This window comes from Sturnira hondurensis, unplaced genomic scaffold (assembly GCF_014824575.4).
Source record: "Sturnira hondurensis isolate 20B ecotype Veracruz unplaced genomic scaffold, ASM1482457v3 Scaffold0020787, whole genome shotgun sequence".
In the NCBI taxonomy this organism is placed as follows: Eukaryota; Metazoa; Chordata; class Mammalia; order Chiroptera; family Phyllostomidae; genus Sturnira; species Sturnira hondurensis.
Genome location: NW_028093418.1, coordinates 4,141,535 through 4,153,959, shown reverse-complemented (window position 1 = coordinate 4,153,959; position 12,425 = coordinate 4,141,535). Strand labels below are relative to the sequence as shown.

The 12,425-nt window shown below is 50.9% G+C and overlaps 1 protein-coding gene across 2 annotated transcripts in view; it reads right to left on the bottom strand.

Annotated features, from left to right (window-relative positions):
- The window catches only part of LARS2 (leucyl-tRNA synthetase 2, mitochondrial), a 117,996-nt gene that overhangs the window by 44,913 nt on the left and 60,658 nt on the right, over window positions 1-12,425 (bottom strand). For both annotated transcript variants that reach the window (XM_037030392.1, XM_037030393.1), the window contains 2 exons: window positions 11,463-11,570; window positions 9,243-9,402 (listed from right to left, as the gene is read on the bottom strand). In XM_037030392.1, coding sequence (XP_036886287.1) covers window positions 9,243-9,402; window positions 11,463-11,570 — 268 coding nt within the window. The remainder of the gene's footprint in view (window positions 1-9,242; window positions 9,403-11,462; window positions 11,571-12,425) is intronic.

Genomic DNA, 12,425 nt, shown 5'->3' with positions numbered 1-12,425 from the left:
AGACATCATGAACTTCAGGAAAAACAGAAGGTTATATAAAGAGGAAAATGTAATCACAGTATCCTTGGCTCAGCTGTGAATGACACTCATGGGGTCACAATAAACACTCCATCTGGGACTATCCAAAACAGCGTGCCATCTCAAACGCAGCCAGCTACAGTGCCGTGGCAGGGGACGAGCCATTCCCACGGAACCTGCGCCACATACACGGAGAACTGGGAAGACAAAGACCCCAAGGCCCAAAAGAGGCCATGAGAGGAGGACCTCAGTTAGTGAGTTCACCTGGGCTTATTGCAACATAAGCCTTTAGGAACTCTTACTGTTTGCCCTTGCTGTGTTTTACGCCTTTATATAACTATCTAAAACATGTTTTACAAACCCCAAAGTTAAAGTAAGCCTGGGAACCAGGAATTATTTTTCAGAGGTAAAGGCAGGCTCCGTAGGCATCTGAGCCAGCTCTGTCTCCTCTCATCCGGGTATGAGGAAGACAGGTTGGGGAATGGGGGGGACAGAGTGAAATGTGACCCGCATGGGTCCCCGGGGCTGATTTCAGCCAGCAGCCCCGGCACCACGGCTGGGAGGCACCTGCTGCCCAAGCTGCTGAAGGGCTGAGACTCCTCAAAGCGGAGACCCAGACTAGTCTGGTTCCACGTGTCCCATCTCAATGACACCGAGGTGTACGTGGGCAAATTCTGCAGTGATGTAACGTCATGAGGAGGATGGAAGGCGAGAGCACAAGCACGAGGTTGTGTCTGGAACTGGTGGATCCAGAGACGGCAGTCCAGGCCTATCCTGCCGGCACAGGGAAGCCTGCACCAGAGACACAGCGGGTGGCGCGGACGGCCAGCTGACTCTGCCAGTGTCTGCCCCGCCCCGTCTGACTCAGCAGTGGCACCTTCGGTTGGACACATGGCAGCAGAGCTAAGGGTGGCACCGAGCAGCACCGCTGACACTAGCTGTAGCCACGGGTACGTGCAGAAGCAATGTCCAGTTCACGCCCTCAAAGGGAAGGGGCATGCGTTTCTCCCCCACCCCATCCTCCCCAGGATGAAGGGCCAGGCCCCAGCAGGGCGGGGCAGCACCAGAGAGCGCAGGGGCCCTACGGCCTCACGGAGCAGACCTGTCAGGCCCACTCTGAGCTTCATGTGGGCAAGAAATAAACCTCTGTCTTTTTAAGCCCCTGTTTTCCTAGGACTCTGTCACAGTCACCAGACTTACATTTTAAGTAATACACGCCCAGAGTAATCAGCACTGGGGGGTGAGGCGGCTACTGCTGCTTTTAATAGCACTCTTTGACTTGCCATGTGATATACGCACACCACCTGGACTTTAAAAAACAAATAAATTTTTAAAAAGAGAGATGGGAATTAAAGTAATCTTGAAGAATTTTCATTGCATGTCCAAGGCAGCAGCCCCTTTGGGAAGGGCCAGCCCGGTGTTCGTGCAGCTGGGCTGACACCCACCCGCCGTGGGAGAGGACCCCGTGAACTGGTGGGGCCCTGTCGGAAACCGAGAAAAGCGACGCGGAGCAGGAACTGGAAAAGCATTCACCATCTCGCACCAAAAAGACCCCACGCTCGGGAGTCTCCCCTAAGGAAGTAACCCCACAGCGGCAAAGAGCGAGGTGGCCACAAATGTTCATAGCAGCCACCTTCGTGACAGCACCGAACGCAAAAGCAGTCACATGCTCAGTATGACAGGGAAACTGAGGATGTGACGGAAAAGTGGGTTGACAGAATATTACGTATGGATTAAAAAACAATTATGAAGTCCGCAGGAAAAAAGTTTTTTTTCTGATGTCATATTGAGTGAAGACCAAAAGTAAAGACAAGCTCTATGATTCTGAAGGCACACGTGTGTGTATGCAGAAATTAAAAAGTAACAGGACCCACTTCCGGCCAAGATGGAGGCGTAGGTGGACATACTGTGCCTCCTTGCACAACCAAAATTAAGGACAACAAAGATATAGAAACCAAAAAACAACCAGAACTGACAGAAAATTGAACTGTACCGAAGTTGGACAACCATTCATCCAGGCCAGTAAGGGGGGCAGAGTTGGCGGCCAGGGGAAAGAGGGGTCGTGGCAGGAAAAGTGGTGGCTGGCAGACCCCAGGTGCAGGGTGGCAATGGGCAGACTCAGTGACATGCGCAAGGCAGCTGGCTGACCGTGGTCACTCCTTCAGATGCAGATAAACCAGGCAAAAACGGGCAGCGAGACAGACCGCACAACCCAGGGCCCCAGCACTGGGAAATAAAGCCTAAAAGCACCAATTGAAAACACTTGAGGGGGTTGAGGTGCCGGGACAGACTCCCAGCCTTACAGGAGAGATGGTTGGAGAGACCCACAAGGTCCTAGAACGTACACAAGCCCACCCACCTGGGAATCAGCACCAGAAGGGCCTAGTTTGCTTGTGGGAAGCAGCAGAGGGGACGGAAATCAGAGAGAGAGCAGAACAAGCGCCATTATTCTCTCTAGGACCCCACCCTGGTGAACACTAAAGGCTCCGCCCCTCATACATAACAGGTGTGACCAGACTAAAAGAAAAAAATGGCTCAAACCAAAGAACAGCTCAAAGCCCGAGCCAATACTTCTTTTTTTTTTAAATTTTTATTTATTTATTTATCTTTAGAGGGGAAGGAGAGAGGGACAGAAACATCAATGTATGGTTGCCTTTCATGCGTCCCCTGCTGAGAGTTGGCCTGCAGGGAACCGGCCTGCAACCCAGGCATGTGCCCTGACTGGGAATGGAACCATGATCCTCTGGTTTGCAGGCCCGTGCTCAATCCACTGAGCTACACCAGCCAGGGCCGAGCCAATACTTCTAAGTGACCAAGAAATAGCCAACCTATCAGATGCACAATTCAAAGCACTGGTGATCAGGATGCTCACAGAACTGGTTTGATTTTGGTGGCAAATTAGATGAAAAAAGGAAGGCTACGCTAAGTGAAATGAAGGAAAATGCACAGGGAACCAATAGTGATGGGAAGAAAACTGGGAGTCAAATCAATGTAGTGGACCAGAAGGAAGAAGAAACAACCAAACAGAAAAGAATGAAGAAACAAGAATTCAAAAAAATAAGGAGAGGCTTAGGAACCTCCAAGACATCTTTAAATGTTCCAACATCTGAATTACAGGGGTACCAGAATGGGAAGAGGAACAGCCACGAGTGGAAAACTTATTTGAACAAATAATAAAGGAGAACTTTCCTAGTCTGGCAAAGGAAATAGACTTCCAGGAAGCTCAGAGAGTCCCAAAGAAGGTAGACCCAAGGAGGAACACACCAAGGCACATCATCATTACATTACCGAAGATTAAAATGAAGGAGAGAATCCTAGAAGCAGCAAGAGATAAGGAGACAAGTCACCTACAAAGGAGTTCCCATTAGACTGTTAGCTGACTTCTCAAAAGAGACCTTACAGGCAAGAAGGGGCTGGAAAGAAGTATTCCAAGTCATGAAAGGCAAGGACCTACAGCCAAGATTGCTCTATCCAGCAAAGCTTTCATGTAGAATGGAAGGGCAGATAAAGTGCTTCTCAGATAAGGTCAAGTTCAAGGAGTTCATCATCATCAAGTACTTATTATATGAAATGTTAAAGGGACTTATCTAAGAAAAAGAAGATAAAAAAATATTAACAGTGAAAGGACAGCAAACTCAGTTATTAACAACCACACCTAAAACAAAAGCAAACTAAGCGTAAAGCTAGAACAGGACCAGAACCACAGAAATGGAGATCACATGGAGGGTTATCAACAGGGGAGTGGGAGGAGGAGAGAGGGGGAAAAGATACAGAGAATAAGTAGCATAAATGGTAGGTAGAAAATAGACAGGGGGAGGGCAAGAATTGTATAGGAAATGTAGAAGCTAAAGAACTTGTGACACATGGACATGAACTTAAGGGGGAATGGTGGGGGGGAGAGGGTGTGCAAGGTGGAGGGGAATGAAGGGGGGAAATGAGACAACTGTAATAGCATAATCAATAAAATATATTTTTTAAAAAGTGACATGACCCAATGAAAAGGCAGGAAGTTGGACCCTACCTTTCCTTATTAAAAAATTAACTAAAAACTAAATACTTAAATGTAAGATCTAAAGCTATAAAAGTCTTAGAAAAAACACAGGTGTAAATCTTCTTGATCTTTGATTAGGTAATAGTTTCTCAGATAGTACACCAAAAGCCGAAGCCAAAAAAAAAGATAAATTGAACTTCATCAAAATTAAAACTTTTGTGCTTCAAAGGACACCATCAAGAAAGCAAAGAGATAACCTACAGAATGGGAGAACACTTTTATAAATGATATATCTGGTAAGAAACTTATATCTAGAATATGTAAAGAACTATCAAAACTTTAGGGAGGGGGCAGGGGATAATGGAGGAAAGAAGTGGAAAGGGCCCATCAAAATGCTTGTATGGGCCCTGGCTGTGTAGCTCAGTGGATTGAGCGTGGGCCTGGGAACCAGAGGATCGCGGTTCAATTCCCAGCCAGGGCACATGCCTGGGTTGCAGGCTGGTTCCCTGCAGGCCAACTCCCAGCAGGGGACACATGAAAGGCAACCATACATTGATGTTTCTCTCCCTCTCTCCTTCCTCTCTGAAGATAAATAAATAAAATCTTTAAAAAAAAATGCTTGTATGAATGACCTGGGGTCATGGACATTGGTGGGGAGACTGACTGTGGGAGCAGGGGGAGGGCTGGGAGCAGGGGGAGGGCTGGGTGGAGGGCAAAAGTGGGAAAAATGAGGAAACTGTAATAGAATAACAATAATAATTTAAAAAATCAATAAAACACATAACTGAATTAAAAAATGGTCAGAGGATCTGAGTAAACATTTCTTCAAAGAAACACGAATGGCCAGTAGCGCACGGAAACATGCTCGACGTCACTAGCCAGGAGGTGAACACACATCCCAGCCCCAGTGGATGCCACTGCACACCCACGAGGAAGACCAGGATCACACAAGCGCTGGTGAGGCTGTGGAGGAACCGGAGCCCTCACGGCCTGCCCCCTGCTGGTGGGAATGGCAGACAGCACAGCTGCCGTGTGAACCAGTCGGACACCCCTCAGCCACTCGAACACGGGCACCACGTGGCCCCGCAATTCCACTCCCAGGTGGACACTCCAGGAATGAAAACGTACATCCACGCAAAAATCCGCACGAATGTTCACAGCAGCCTTATTCATAATAGCTAGAAAGTGGAAACAACCAAAATAGCCGTCAAGTGATGAATGGATGAGCAAACCGAGGCCTACCCACCTGACGGCACGTCATTCTCACGCAATGAGGGACAAAGCACTGGTAGGCGCTGTGACACGGGCAACCTGAAAACATGACACTCAGCGAAAGAATCCAGTCACACACGGGCAAAGACTGCACAATTCCGCTGAGATGAAGTGTCCAGAACAGGCCACGCTCATGGAGACAGAGGGTGGGTTAATGGCTGCCCAGGGCTGGGCAATAGGAGGCAAGGGGGTGACCACCACAGGGTACGGGTTTCTTTGGGGGCTGGGTGAAAATGCTCTAGACCTGAGTGTGGTGGCAGTTGTACGACTATCCATGTCACTAAAACCATTAAGTCATACACGTTCAGTGAGTGAATTATGCAGTGTGTAAATTATACCTCAATAAAATTGATACAAGAAAAATATGAAAAAATGTAGAGTACCGCATTAGAGGGCAAGATTTTCATCTTTCCCATAAAAATTGTTACGACTTTTTAATTAGGAAAAAAATTGGTCTTTAAACTTAGATATTAGCAGATTTGTAATGACTGTACAATAGCAAAATACATGCTTGCTACAGCGGGGCGGAATCTGCTTCTTAAAAAGAGCATTACTAAAGTCTGAAGTTCCTAAGTCCAGTTTTCCCGCATTTCTCATAAATCACATGCAGGTGACGCGATGCTGGAGGCCAAGGAAATCAAGAACAAACCCGAAGCCACTGAAGCGCTCCACACAGCCAGCAGGTAACAGCTGAACACATCTGTAATTACAACAGGAATGTTCTGGGCCAAAGGGTGGCCTCCGCACTCAGGCCACGCATCACCAGGAAGGCAGGTCTTTCGTGCCTTCTGCAAAAACATCCACGTGGCCTCCATTCAGTGGCCAGCAAAGCAGTGAGCGCCCTGTGCCGTGGTCCCCAGGGACACTGCGGAGACAGGGTTCTGTGGTCATGCAGCGTGACAGGCGCTGCTTGACTCCCCCTCTTGGGCAGTCACGGCGCGCATCAGCACAGCAAAGCTTCTGAGAAGCCCAGAAGCAGAGGAAGCTGGGGATTTGTTTCCTCCAGGTTAGGGGGGCAGAGAAGCCCTCCATTCCCCAGAACCTCCCTTTGCCAGTAGAAACAGCTGGTTCAAGAACGACCTATTTTCTGCCCCACCCCATGTGAGACAATAGTGAGCAATCAATTATTCGATGCTCTGGGGCCTCCAGAAGACGAGGCAGTAGCTTTCCAGTGTGTCAGTGACAACCCTTTAGAGAGACCTCATTTACTCTTGCAGCAAAAAAAGTGCCTTGCACAGACCCCTGGTGACTCAGCGCTGGCATGAGTGGTTCCAGAGCCCAGGGTTCGACTATTTCAGTGAGTATTAGAAGTAGGAAAAGACTCCAGGAAAAGCCATGACATTTTCTAGAACCCTGGTGGTATTTTCCTCTTGATGCTTTTAATGGCTTCCAGTTCCCCTCCAGTTGGAGCTCACATAACAGGATGTCATCAGTGGTGGCCAGCCAAGAAAGGCGGCAACACCAAAGGGTGCGGAAAACTTGATGCCAAAAACTACAGAGAGGGATCTCACTTCCTGCTCTCCTAAAGGGATCTGTGCTGAATTACGGGGTGCTGACAAAACCCAGTATGTTTCGTCAATGATGACAGTGACCCAAGACAGAAGCCAGGGAGCTCCCTGTCCCCGCCCCCCATTCTGAGCCGGGCTGTTCCTGGTCTTCACCGTCTCCTCACTATTGGGGGACGCTGACCCGCCTGCCCCACTCTGCCACCCTCCTCCCCAGAGCCAGTCACAAGTGCCTGCTGCCCCGACTTCCCATGGTCATGGCTCTAACCTCATCCCCCTCCAGACCTGACGCTCGAAGAAAAGCCCAGCCACCTGGCTGCGGTGAGCCCGCCGGCGATGGCAAAGGACAATGTTCGGGTTTTGGGTGCGACCTCCGGGGCCACAGGAGGCACAAATCCACCTTCTTACGGCCATTCTAATTCACCTTCTGGGGCAACTGCATTATACTCAGAGCAATTTGGCCTTCCGTGATTAATGCTGTGTCAAATGCAAATTCATCTAGAGACTTTGAATAAACTGACATCCACAAAAAGAATATTTCCACTCTGAAAATGAGAACTGGAACATTTAGAGTCAAGTGTGATGTTCCAACTGGAATTATCTCAGACATTATTCAAAAGAGAGGAGAACACAGCTAATGAGTCACTCATGGCCGAAACGGGGTGGTCAGGCCCGGCCAGATGTGCCGACTCCCAGCTGATCAGGAAGACACTGCTCCTGGCATTTCTCACACATGAAAATGTTTTACATGTATGCAGTGCTTTTCATGTTGGGAACGCCGTCTTTATAGCTCATTAGCTCATTCACCCCTTGTTCGTGTTGCCTCATTTCAATTTGTATCCCCAAATTAACCATAAGAAAAAACCCTAAGGGCTAGATGTTTACACTTTTAGAAATTATTCAACCATCGTGCCCCAGGACCGTCGAAATACTCAGGACAGCAAAGACTGTGAGTTTTCCCTTGACACTAAACAGTGGAAGATCCTGACTTTTGTGAGTAGAAAATAAAACAGAGAGCGAGCTACTTTGGGCCTTATACGCACACACTGAAATCTTAACTCGAGTCTTTTCTCAGTTTTAATCCACAACAGCAAAGGAGATGAAACTCGGTCATGTGTCCTACCCCCAGGAAGGTCATCTACGTGTGCCCGAGGGTGTAGCACGTCTTGGGCTCTTAGGAAGTGTTGGCTGGTTTGAACCCTTGGCTTTCATGCTGTAAGGAAACCATCAGAAGTTGAAACAACATTGTCTATCTTTCCAACCTGATGTCAGGAAGTGTTCTGTTCTGGTGATTTGAAGAATAGCAATTTAAAAACCAAAAAAAAACTTGATCTCACCACCCAAAACATTTTTGTGAGTTAAATAATTCAAGGTGATCCTAATGGTTCAGACTGTGCGTGCTGCAGCTCACACGCTCCAGAAAGAGAACAAGGTGAGGTTTTCACAGAAATGTTTGCATTGCTCCAAAGATCTCGTTCTAATCCAGAGGAGACTTCCTTCCGCCAGCCCAGGACCCCTCACCCCCTCCTTGGGAGAGCCTCTGAGTGTGCTTTGGACAGCTACCCTCTCCCCGCTGGTGAGTCTTGGGGGCCCATCAGGAAAGACACCTGGCCTGCCCTTGGCCGATAAAAAGGCCAGGGAGCCAGCAATGGCACTCAGACAACTTTCCCAGCAGCAGGAGTCTTGAACCCAGCATCCCAGCACTGGGAGATGGGGGGGGGGGCAGTCCCCCATTCAGGGGCACTCCCCCACTGCCCAGACCCCCTGGGCTGCAGCCCATGTCTGTCCCTGCCAGACGGGCTCTTCAGGGCCTCCTCTGGTCAGCAAGCTCCCCAGAACCTTCTGGAGGGTCCCCCTCTCCCTCTGGGTTAACCAGTGGTGGGTTCTACGCCCGCAGCCACAGCGGTCTTCCTGAGTCCTTAGTGACTGGTAATATTCACTAGGCCGGTCCCAGGGCACCTGCATCCATTTGCTGAAGACCACAAGGGAGCAGGGTTCTGTCCGTCTGCTCGGATGACTATGGAATTCATTCAAATAATCAAATGAAGTTGTTGAGAATGTTGCCTAATTCTCAGCGGCTTCCTTCCTGCCCCTGTCAGGTCACTTTTATTTGATGATGGAATTATGCATGAAGCAGGAGATTTTATTCCTATCAGAAAAGAGCTTTAAATCTAGGCTCTATTGTATTTAAAGGCAAAGTGCTGAGCTTTTAGCTGAGAACTTAAGCAGCACACAATTGAATAATCAAAGTGGAACCATGGGGGGCGGAGGGTAGTGATGTAACATTTTCAAAGCTCTTTTGTAATCCTTGTGCTTTACAGTAAAGAAACAGAAAGTCCAGCTGAGGTGAAGACCAAATAACACAGACGACCTGAGAGAGGCCGTGAACCCCAGAGGGGCTGCCCGGCGCCATGCAAGGCCCAGTGCTCCGTCCCAGCCCCAGTGTGCAGACTCACCTTGGCCAGGCACCAGCGCCTCTCGGAAGGCCTCCTTCAGGGAGCTGTGCCCGTGGAGGAGTCTGTGGCTGGGAGTGACAGCAACGTGGGACGCGCCGTAAATGGCCTCGGGGGTGGCTGTGTAGGCGGTCAGCTTTTCTCCTGTGACTTGCCCGTCAACCTGGTGGGGGGAGAACACAGTCATTTCACTTCCAGTCATCCCTCTGAGGGGCTGTGCCCCCAGCTCGGTCCCCGTCTCCCCCACTCCTCAGTGGCCAAGAGTGGGGCCAGCTTCTGGCTGCAGCCCCAGGGGTGTGGGGCCCGAGATGGACCCTGGCAGGGGCAGAGGAGGACGGGAGAGAAGAGGGTCTCGGCTCCCCCTTCAGAGGCCCCGCCGAGTGCCCACTGCCAGGCCCCGGACCCCAGGAGCTTGCTCCATGCGCAGAGGGAGGCCACCCGTTTCCCCGGCTCCTTTGTTCACGAATCAGAAATAAGTGTCGATGTCACGTTCCTTATCCTCAGAAAGGAGCTACGTTCTCCTGCAGGACTGAAGGTCTGGTAAAAGCCAAGGCACCCACTCTTCTTCCCAGAAACGGTCACTGAGGATTACCCTATTTGGAAGAGGAGAGAAAGGACAGCCTGGGCTTCATGACCGAGTGTTCCTAGGGCTGGTCAAATGCCTTTCGAGGAAGAGGCTCATCGGGCGCCGACTGAAGGCCAATTGTGCGACGGAGGACACAGAGCTGCTTCCTCCACACGCCTGTTCAAACAGTTTGAGTCGCAGTGGCGTGTGAGGCACGCAGGTCCTGGAACCCAAAGTCCCCCCTGTGGCCTGTGGCCCAAACCGGTGGCACCTACAGATCAGGTCTGGGGCCACGGAGGCACAGCTGCCTGGCCCTGCACCTGCTGGGCTGTGGCCCCCCCGAAGACATCTCATTTTCGGGGGATCCGGGACGGAGATGGGGACCTTTCCATCATGAAGTGTCAGGAAGGGGGAGAAGGAAGGAGACATTCCATGTGCAGCAGCCAAGTGGCTGAGGGACCCCCCGTCCCCGTCCCCCCCCCATTGAGAAGCAGGGGCCTGCAACGTGGGACCAGACCCAGGCCAACACACAGCACCCCGCGAAGGCGGCCCTGACAGCCTGGCCGGAAGGCGCAGCTGCAGACCTGTCCTCCGTCTCAGAGACGCGGTGGGAGGGAAGGAAAGCTCACTTCAGGACCTGTTCTCAAGGGTTTTCTGGGTATGCACTCTCTGAAGGGGACCCCTGTGTGGGCAGCTGCACGAGCTGGGTCACCTGACTGACCAGGTGGCACAGGAATGGTGAGCTCGGTGGCAACCAGCAGGTGCTCAGTGGACACCAGGAACGGCTGCCGGCACGAGAGAGCCGAGAAAGGCAGATCAACTCTCTCCCTCAGTGGCTGCCCCCACCCCCCGCCCCGCACCTGGGGCCAGGGGGAGGGAAGGGTTTGGGGCTAAGTGAACAGGGAGCTCAGGTCTTATGGGGGGGGGGGAGTGATGAGAAGGATAAGGAGGATAATGCCCAGGACAGAAACAGCAACAGAACCACCTTCTGGTCAGCGCAGACAAAGGGGCAAGTCTGGGGGCCTTCCAGAGCAGTGGGCCCCCCGCAGGGCCCCGTGGCAGTGTTTGTGCGGTGGGGCAGCTCCTGAGGACACTGGCTGAGCACAGGCCCGAACGGCTGTGCGCCTGTCCAGTCCCTGCGTTCCGGGTGGCCTCGGCTCCCGGTTGTGGGACACAACCCCCTCTGAGGATCAGTGAACACTGAGGACCCACTGCTCTGGAAAATGGCCACTCAGACATCCTGCCCGTAGCTTTGGGGAGTTCGCGGGCCCCTACAAGGCCATCTGTAGCTGCATGGTCGTATATAGAGGCCACGAGCACTTGAAATGTATGTGCCATTCAGTGTAAAACAGAGATTTCGAAGGATCTGTACAGAGGGTTAACTCTCTCCATGATTTTTTTTCATTGAACACATCTTGAAACAGTAACATTGTGAATACAATGGGTGGAATAAAATACGTTATTAAAATCAATGCCATTGTTTGTCTGGACTTCTAAAGTTGTGGCTACTGGACAATTTGAAACTCCGCAGGTGACTTGCCCCCTTCTCGCCAGACAGCGCTGCCGCAGAGCCCACGCCTCTGGGCGCGACCGTGAGCCGCGGCAAGGCGGAGGGGACCTGCGAGCACTCACTGTGGGAAAGGCCACTGCTCGGTCACCTTTAGCATGAAGTCCAGATGGCAGCCCACACAGTCCCCGATCCAGTGGGCCTGCATGCCTTTCACTCCATACCACTCCGGAAGGTCCGCCAGCCCGTCCCGCATGGCCTGTAGGAATGAAAGAGAACAAAGCGGGAGACGCTGGGGGCTGGAGCGAGCAAATGACGCGGGGCTTCCTGAGGGAGGACACGGTGGGGGGGGGGGAGCTCAGGATTAGGTCCCTTCTCGTTCCCTGCCGATCAGAGGGGCCCAGCAAAGACGAGAGGCACCTTGACTTGACTCCGGGAGATGGGTTTGACCGATTTCTCTACTCTGAGTGGGTCTTGGTTTCCCAGAAGGAGGAAAATGAGCAAGAAAAGACCATAATCCACGTCTCTTGTGAGCATGGTGAGCACATCCTCTCCCACAGGCCGGGAACTAAACAAAAGAAGTTCAAGCTTATGAATTTCGAAACTCTACATAAGCCCTTCGTGGTAAGGGCGTTCCACAGCTCAGCTGGATCATATAAAAACACATTGCAGCTTTGCCTTTGAAAAACAAAAGTTGATGGAAGGAAAACCACCAGCTTGATTTATATAAACACTTGCCATTAGAAATGCATATTTATTTTCATTGTTATTTGTCTACTTCTAACCCTAAATTAAATCCTAAATAAAACGGAAGCTTGTTCCATTTTATTGTTCCGTCATCATTTGATGAGGAGACACATTCCTCTGCCAGACAGATTTAAAAGTAAACCATGTATTTGTAATGTGAAAAGTCCAATTCAAAATTCCTCGTTGGATTACGATGAAAACAGGCAACATAACGATGCTGTGTTCGTCTGGTGCTTCATAATTCATGCTGTGCTTTCACACACATCTCCTCCCCTGCCGATGGGCGAGGCGGCTCGCTTTCAGACCCTCTCCCAGGCAAGGCTGCAGGGACGGGCGTGCCAGCGCCCACGCCAGACGCACCGCCCGC